At 40.4% G+C, this 8,891-nt stretch overlaps 2 protein-coding genes across 2 annotated transcripts in view; one reads left to right on the top strand and one right to left on the bottom strand.

Moving 5' to 3' along the window:
- Positions 1 to 2,065, top strand: part of LOC134197185 (autocrine proliferation repressor protein A-like) — a 4,654-nt gene extending 2,589 nt beyond the window's left edge. Inside the window, exons 9-15 of the mRNA XM_062666461.1 lie at positions 82 to 199; positions 267 to 354; positions 412 to 450; positions 510 to 601; positions 1,392 to 1,485; positions 1,550 to 1,612; positions 1,680 to 2,065. Coding sequence (XP_062522445.1) covers positions 82 to 199; positions 267 to 354; positions 412 to 450; positions 510 to 601; positions 1,392 to 1,485; positions 1,550 to 1,612; positions 1,680 to 1,799 — 614 coding nt within the window. The 3' untranslated portion in view covers positions 1,800 to 2,065. The remainder of the gene's footprint in view (positions 1 to 81; positions 200 to 266; positions 355 to 411; positions 451 to 509; positions 602 to 1,391; positions 1,486 to 1,549; positions 1,613 to 1,679) is intronic.
- A 3,337-nt stretch (positions 2,066 to 5,402) lies between these two features.
- LOC134197482 (solute carrier family 35 member F6-like) lies at positions 5,403 to 7,046 on the bottom strand. Its single transcript, XM_062666810.1, has 2 exons — positions 6,924 to 7,046; positions 5,403 to 6,715 (listed from the first exon to the last, which is right to left on the bottom strand). The coding sequence occupies exons 1-2, from the start codon at positions 7,028 to 7,030 to the stop codon at positions 5,620 to 5,622; spliced, it is 1,203 nt and encodes a 400-aa protein (XP_062522794.1). The 5' UTR covers positions 7,031 to 7,046; the 3' UTR covers positions 5,403 to 5,619.
- Positions 7,047 to 8,891: the final 1,845 nt, after the last annotated feature.

Raw genomic sequence — 8,891 nt, 5'->3', positions numbered from 1 at the left:
TTACAGAAATATCATGATCACGGAAATAACCGGTTATACGATATAATACTGAAATTGTGACACTCTGTGTAATGTTGATAGCATACAGAGATCGTCTGGTGATGCCTAAGTATGAGATTGATACCGGTGGTGATGAGTTTTTTATGCCAGATGACTCGCACTATTGGTTTAGTGAAATGAAAGGTGACATGTACTTTAGGTATGCCAACGGGGTGGAGGAAATGTGATGTCAGTGATATGACTTTGTATCTGTAATATTGCTTCAGAATGATCCCCAATGCAGAACATTCGTGTGCTCTTCACGAATTTGGCATATTAGTTGGAATCAAAGGTTTTGTCTTGAGCGTACTTGAAGTAGGTTTTCTGTATATATAAAATATATTTGAGAGTTTGATGTGTTGTTGTTTGAAGGGATTTTCTAGGCCCAAAATGACATGGACCTTGAACAATGTATGTTAATATATTTGTGACCATTTTGTTGAGGTGTAATTTAATTAAGTGTTTATTAGACTTCTGAAGGTGGCAGCATTGTTTTGCATTCTCCGACTGCTCCTTTGTTTGTTCAAATGTGGCATGCTACAACTATTGATGGCAACAGACGGTATTATTAAAGTTTTGTGTTTGCTATGGTATTATATATTGTTAGTGAAATCTTTACTAATTGTTATAAATAGTTTCTTTATTCTGTTTCTGTTTTGGCTTACTTAACATTCTATCAGTCCTTAGTTTTGTCTGTGTAGTCACCCACTTGCTTCTGTCTGTCTGTCTGTCTGTCTGTCTGTCTGTCTCTGTCTGTCTCTCTGTCTGTCTGTCTCTGTCTGTCTCTCTGTCTGTCTCTGTCTGTCTCTCTGTCTGTCTCTCTGTCTGTCAATACATATATTTTCAAACATTGAACTAGTATACACCATCTAAGCAAAGCAACTGTCTGTCTGTCTGTCTGTCTGTCTGTGACTGTTGTTTGCAAGGACTGGTTTGCTTTTACAAATTCTTAGCATGTGTACTAGTAGAGTCTATATGACAATAAGGTATCTGTCTGTCTGTCTGTCTGTCTTTTCTTTTCAACATCAATACTACCATACAGTGAATATCAGTAAAAGGCACCACAGTTAAATAGTGTGTCTGTCTGTCTGTCTGTCTGTCTGTCTGTCTGTCTGTCTGTCTGTCTGTCTGTCTGTCTGACATCATTTATTACACACAAACCTCTACAAACAGAACACTAATGTCTGACTGACTGACTGACTGTTGCTACAATGTTTGTCATATTTGATAATGTTAGTCACTTTTAGACTAGACACTAAAATTCTGGAGACTAAACTAAATCTCAGTACTGTCTATCTATATCTGCCGGTCGTTTATGATTTAGCATCAGTAATGTTGTTGCTTTCCTGTAGTCGAGACTTTCGCCTGCTGAATGATCCATCACATAATCCCAAGTACCCTGTGCCACACCCTGTACTGTGGTTTGAATCATCTGTTACTCGGCAGGTGCCAACTGAACCAGTTTTAGTGTGTCCACTATAAGATCACATACTCTTTCCTAAATGAATAGGGAAGTGATTATATTGCCGAACGTCAAAATCCGAAGTCTGGCTGGACTGCCTTCTTCATTGAGGTATTTTTCACTTGACAAAGACTAAATTATGTTGCAGTTGCCAAGATCTTATGTTCCTTCTCTATAGGCCGTGTATCCTGGCCCCCTTGGAAGTGAGCTATTGTTTACAACAGAAGTTAACATTATACCAAACACTTTTCCATATCCTGATTGCCATGGCGATGTGTGCTGTGGGGGATTGGTGTAGTAGCAGTCAGAAAATGTTTAGCATATTTTAGCCTTTTGTTGCAATGGAGTTTTATGGAACAGGCTTCAACCTTGAAATTACAAAAATAGGTGAGCACATGCCTGCAGTGTTGCTAACTCGTGGTGGTTGTAACTTGACTTTGGTATTTCTTTTGTCAAGATAATTAAACATGATGTGCTTGGTATAGTGAGGACTGAGATATCAATTAATTTTTTGTTTGGTTTATTAATATTAATTAATATAGTTTATATTTGTATGGGCACTGATCATCAGCTTGTGTGATTATGGTGCAATTAATCTTATATCGTGCTTGTATGTATTGCGGTGTGTTCATGATACTTACGTGTAACTATAAAGACAGGTGGACTGCTCGTAACAAGGATTTCATTACATTATATGAGCAATTGTGTATTCAATCAGACACAATAGTTTATTGCAAATAAACGAAAAACTTAATATACGAACAAGCTAGCACAAAGCAAGTGAGGGTTCAAGACTTTAGTTAATTAATGTTGAAGACCTGATTCTTGAATTTAGATGCAAACATAAACATTTCAATAAGTTATGTTGAGAGAGAACTCATTTTACATTACAGGGCCGGATCCAGAGGGGTTCAGGGGGTTTCAACCCCTCTTTTCCAATACGTGTGGTTCAATAATTTCATATAATTTAACTTAATTAATTAGAAAAGAGAAAATTAGTAATGCTATAAATAACTGCTAACGGTGAACCCCCTCTTTCAAGAATTCCTGGATCCGGCGCTGCATTACTTGTTTGGACTTCCAGACTCACTAGTGCAAGCAGTGCCTGTAAGCATGACAGAAGAAGCCGAAATAACAAAATTCATGGTTCTTGGTCACAATTCACTTGCATGCTAATATCAATAAGGTTACGACTAACCAACAGTATTTCACAAGTATAAAAACATTTTGAGAAAATGATGGGTATGTAGGGATGGGTATGTAGGAATGGGTATGTACTTATTCATGCTCATCTCCTACATCACAATCGAGTACTGTGAGTGTCATACATGACTTCTGCGTTTTAGATTGAAACTGCCACAAGCAATTAATTTAGGTAAAAAGATTGTGATGTAGGAGATGAGCATGAATAAGTACATACCCATCCCTACATACCCATCCCTACATACCCATCCCTACATACCATCATTTTCTCAAAATGTTTTTATACTCGTTTCATTCATTTTTAGCTAAGTATAGATGCATCTCTAATTAGACAACTCCTACGTTACGCTCAGCATACACAGAAGTACGTAGCAGCTGACGGATGTACCTAATAACACTGATTGCATCTATAAACAACTCCCATTACCTAGGCTTCCATGAGAGAGACACACGCTTACATGCACAGAGAGTCAGACAGGACGTCGCGCCGTCGAACATAGTCGTACATGTTTAACTACACGCAACTGTACTGTAAGCAGCATGTAGCAGCAGGTGGAAGTGGCAGCTAGGCTTCCAAACAGTAGTACATGTACACACGTGACCGGAACAACATGGCGTTGTGGGAAGCAGTACTTGGAATTGCATTGCAGCAGTTGACTGATACAAGGTGACGTTGCACATTTCTAGCTGTTGGGTCAGTGCAATTCTTCGGACAAGAGCGAATCGTTTGGTGTGACTGTCGTCGTTGTAGCTGCTTCCACAGGGAATGTGACACAAAACCCATCTAACTCAACATGTGTTATACATGGGTTTCTGTAGATCGAGTTCGTAAAACCCATAGAAAACACAGCATGAAACGTTCAAACACACAACATGGGTTTTATTAGACGCATGCGCAGCTGGTAATGCTGCATGAGACAGACAGAATAATTAGAATTCGTAGACATTTGTAGTTTGTACTCGCCTAGTCTAAGCAACTATTTATTTGAGCTCTTTAGATCGCGTATATGCACCTTCTACCATGTAGCTGGTTTACAGCGTTCTGTGCGCGCGAGTATCATTCTGTTGCTGGACGCCTAACCACGGTTAATTTTTCCAGAAGGACGACTCTCAGTATAGTTTGCTCAGGTGTGCACTTGCTACACGCATGAAAGAACTCATTATGATTTCCGTACGGATCCGTAGACCCACGTATTGTTTGTTCTGGCTGACAGATATGTTTCAGTAGCCTAATTGTTAAGTTCACAAACAATTCACATCTTGATAAACCAGTAGCCCCAGGCAGTTATGCGGCCCGACTTATTGACCGGTCAATACGTAGCGGAAGTGGGATATGTCATACACGTACGTTCCCTATGCCCTCCTAGCCTCGTCCCCAGACTCTCTCGCGCTAGTCTTGTCCGGTGCCCGTATGACAATTCCAGGCGCGAGAGAGTCTGGGATCATCCCGCCTACTTCCTGCCATATCTCCTTACTAAATGCTCACTAAGTGTCACCCCAACGTCATCAACTGTCACCCCGAACGTCATCAAGTGTCCCGTAACTTCAAAATCAGATTAGCGTTAGTCTAATCCAATAAACGTATCACAGTGGATGCTACGACCATTGTTTGGTGTTTGTGGCATATCCAGCACTTGCAGACAACTGAAGCATGTTGAAAAGGTAAGTCTATGGAGTGTTGGTTACGGGTTTCGTGTAGGCTTGTAGTCTGAGATCTACAATTGGCGGAGTGATGACTTTCTAGCTAGTTCACACGCGGCCATTAGCGTTTGCGCACAGACTAGACTCTGTAGCAAAAAGCGCGCAATGGCAAGGGAAGGGGTTGATCTTGACATGAAACTACCGTCTACCCTTCAAGTATGAAAACAAATACATCTTTTCGCGAAAGAATAGCCCTGGAAGCTTCAAGTTGACCCTCCAGACGGTAGTTTCATGTCAAGATCAACCCCTTCCCTTGCCATTGCGCTCTTTTTGCTACAGAGTCTAGTCTGCGCGCAAACGCTAATGGCCGCGTGTGAACTAGCTAGAAAGTCATCACTCCGCCAATTGTAAATCTCAGACTACAAGCCTACACGACACCCGTCACCAACACTCCATAGACTTACCTTTTCAACATGCTTCAGTTGTCTGCAAGTGCTGGATATGCCAAAAACACCAAACAATGGTCATAGCACCCACTGTGATACGTTTATTGGATTAGACTAACGCTAATCTGATTTTGAAGTTACGGGACACTTGATGACGTTCGGGGTGACAGTTGATGACGTTGGGGGTGACACTTAGTGAGCATTTAGAAAGGAGATATGGCAGGAAGTAGGCGGGATGATCCCAGACTCTCTCGCGCCTGGAATTGTCATACGGGCACCGGACAAGACTAGCGCGAGAGAGTCTGGGGACGAGGCTAACTTTGCTCACGATGCAAACATATACCATATTGAATATATACAGTAAATTGTAATTTAATTAACAGAAGCTCCATGGTCTGTGCCCCTTTTGATCATTCCAATTTTTGCATTTCAATGCTGTTACAAATTGCAAATGTCTGAGATGTTTTAATGTACATTTGATTTTTTACAAACTGTTGCAATTTTCAATTTGTGTAAACATTAAAATCTAACAATTGACAATAAGATACATTTCCAACAGTTGAACAACTTCCTTATCAAACAATAGAATCACTGCTCAACCAAAATTGCAAATTTTTGCTTTATGGTTTGTAAAAAATCAAATGTACATTACAACATTTAAGACATTTGCAATTTTTTAACAGCATTGAAATGCAAAAATTGGAATTATCAAAAGGGGCACAGACCCTCCATACACGCAGACATTTCACAGAGACATGCATAATGAACCATGCATGAAAAACAAAGTTTGCAAACTGGAGAGCAGTCGATTACAACAACAACAAAATGCTAATTCTCAACTTCCCTATTTGTTGTATCGCACAGCAATCGTTTTTCTTCCTGCATCCTTTTCTGTTTAAGTTTTTTCCAGAGAGGCACAAACACAAGATTGTAGTAGATGGTAGTTCCACACACCAACAACAGATAACCAACCAGCTGTAGGTAGTAAAATTTATCCCATTTGAGAGCAAGACTAATTACCCAAATAAAGAGAGTCCTCAAACAGTCTAGAACAATTCGGGTTGTTGCACTCATTGTTTTGGTCACACTAATGCCAGAGAAATTGAAGATTGCAATGCTTAGTAGCAGAGTGACATTGGAAATAATAAGTGGTACACTGTTGTGTATTTGATATAGAGCATCAATACTGTTTTCCAAACGTTTAGGTTGCACATCAGATATTGTTAGTGGAATGAAATAAAATGGAATCAGTAACAAACCAAGCAAACTGCTGCCCCAGATTCCTTCCCATCCAACAGCTTTCAGTGATGGTACGTCATATTTCTTGATAACCATTTCTTCATAGATCATTTGCACAGCAACAATAACCTGAGCAATCACAACAAGCAGGTTTCCAGTCAATTGTGACATTGTGTCTTGTCCTTTGTCATCACCCTCTATTTTACTTGCTGCACCAACCAACACTAATCCAATGATGACCAATGTCATCCCAACCCAATGCCGTTTGAATAACCGTTTCTTAAGAAATACAACAGACAATAATCCAGTGAATACAACAACAGCACCACGAAGCATCTGGAAGACTGATGCATATGTCATGGTAAGGCTCACAATCATCACAAATGAGCCAATCATGTCACAGCATGCAGGAAATAAAAAGACAACTGGATTAAATGGTTTGCCTGTAATGGGTGTTGTTCCTTTGCGAAAATGCCACACTGCAATAAGTTTATACGCAACGAAACATAACATCTCACCAAGAAACATCACAAATACTTGGAAAAATGGATGGTTAAATTTATGAGAATGTCCGTGATCACTGATGTTGTTATCATTCGGACAAGGAATGTCACCAAACAATTTATAACAAAGATGGACTTTATACACTCCCTTCTGACCAACTGCAGATGTCAAATCAGCCCATCTGAAAGCAGAAAACAGTAGACATTACTCAATACGGAAATGAATAGGTAGTTGAAATACCTATAATTATCAATTTATGTTACTAAATTTGTTAGTTAATTATTAAATTAACAACACTACATCAAATCAAAATGGTTGGAACAAGTCAAAGTTAGCAAACGTATATGCAGTCTATTCTTAGGCAATGTCTAGTTAGAGAATTGCAATACTTCATTGAGAGTGTAGTCACACATCCAGAAAACACCATGAGTACTGCTACAACGACATAAGTCACCAAAGAACCAGTTAGACGAGTAAAGGTATCTTCCTCAACCATTACGTCCGGCTGGACACGCCAGTGTTCCGGGAATTCTATTTTTATAGATTGTGATCATGACGTAATCCTAGCCTCGTCCCCAGACTCTCTCGCGCTAGTCTTGTCCGGTGCCCGTATAACAATTCCAGACGCGAGAGAGTCTGGGATCATCCCGCCTACTTCCTGCCATATCTCCTTTCTAAATGCTCACTAAGTGTCACCCCAACGTCATCAACTGTCACCCCGAACGTCATCAAGTGTCCCGTAACTTGAAAATCAGATTAGCGTTAGTCTAATCCAATAAACGTATCACAGTGGATGCTATGACCATTCTTTGGTGTTTTTGGCATATCCAGCACTTGCAGACAACTGAAGCATGTTGAAAAGGTAAGACTAGGGAGTGTTGGTGACGGGTGTCGTGTAGGCTTGTACTCTGAGATCTACAAGTGGCGGATCCGGAGTGATGACCTTCTACGTAGTTCACACGCGGCCATTAGCGTTTGCGCGCAGACTAGACTCTGTAGCAAAAAGCGCGCAATGGCAAGGGAAGGGGTTGATCTTGACATGAAACTACCGTCTACCCTTCAAGTATGAAAACAAATACATCTTTTCGCGAAGAATAGCCCTGGAAGCTTCAAGTTGACCCTCCAGACGGTAGTTTCATGTCAAGATCAACCCCTTCCCTTGCCATTGCGCTCTTTTTGCTACAGAGTCTAGTCTGCGCGCAAACGCTAATGGCCGCGTGTGAACTAGCTAGAAAGTCATCACTCCGCCAATTGTAAATCTCAGACTACAAGCCTACACGACACCCGTCACCAACACTCCATAGACTTACCTTTTCAACATGCTTCAGTTGTCTGCAAGTGCTGGATATGCCAAAAACACCAAACAATGGTCATAGCATCCACTGTGATACGTTTATTGGATTAGACTAACGCTAATCTGATTTTGAAGTTACGGGACACTTGATGACGTTCGGGGTGACAGTTGATGACGTTGGGGTGACACTTAGTGAGCATTTAGAAAGGAGATATGGCAGGAAGTAGGCGGGATGATCCCAGACTCTCTCGTGCCTGGAATTGTCATACGGGCACCGGACAAGACTAGCGCGAGAGAGTCTGGGGACAAGGCTACTTCAGTTGTCTGCAAGTGCTGGATATGCCACAAACACCAAACAATGGTCATAGCATCCCGTGTGATACGTTTATTGGATTAGGGTCAGTGGACGGTTCGGCCATTTAATTTTCTACATTTCAATTTTCATGTTTTCAATTTTCAATTTTTAGTAATTTTTTTAATTTTTAATTTTTAATTTTTAATTTTTTACTTGCATTCTTATTTAAAATTGTTTTGTTTATTAAATTTTAATTTTTAAATTTTTAATTTTTAATTTTCCATATTTTTGTAAAATGGTTTTCATCTTTTGATGTGTTGATGCTTGTGATCTTTAGATTTATCTTTTAAAATTTGATTTTTAGGCACCTATGTGCTCAAAACTAGAAACTTGAACGCGCTGTTCGCTTTTCTATTTCTAACATGAATAGAAAATAGAAAATAGAAAATTGAAATGACCGAAGACGCTAGACACAGCAAGGGTCTCGGCGGGGGTCCCAGCAGGGCTTCCATTCGCACGCGTGTCTCAGGAGATCACGTTTCCAACACGCTAGCAGGTGTTTGTTTTTACTTTGCTTTCCGTCACGTGCCAAACCACGTTGGCAACTCTTGACAACTCTTATTATCAGTAGCGTAGCTAGGCATGAGGCAGTGAGGCAGTTGCCTCGGTAGGAAAAATGGGCGTGGCATAAAGACTTTTACCCGAACGTGCATGCGATACTCAAGCTATTGTTGACTCTACCAGTAGGGTCAGTATCTTGCGAGAGGT

This window comes from Corticium candelabrum, chromosome 22, assembly GCF_963422355.1.
Source record: "Corticium candelabrum chromosome 22, ooCorCand1.1, whole genome shotgun sequence".
Classification (NCBI taxonomy): Eukaryota; Metazoa; Porifera; class Homoscleromorpha; order Homosclerophorida; family Plakinidae; genus Corticium; species Corticium candelabrum.
The sequence above is the reverse complement of the archived record's forward strand: the minus strand, read 5'-3'. Positions and strand labels throughout refer to the sequence as shown.

Coding starts and splice junctions, on each gene's coding strand:
- LOC134197482 (XM_062666810.1), bottom strand. CDS start 7,030: ATGGTTGAGGAAGATACCTTTACTCGTCTAACTGGTTCTTTGGTGACT. Junction 6,716..6,923: donor GTGACTACACTCTCAATGAA/GTATTGCAATTC, acceptor TTCTGCTTTCAG/ATGGGCTGATTTGACATCTG.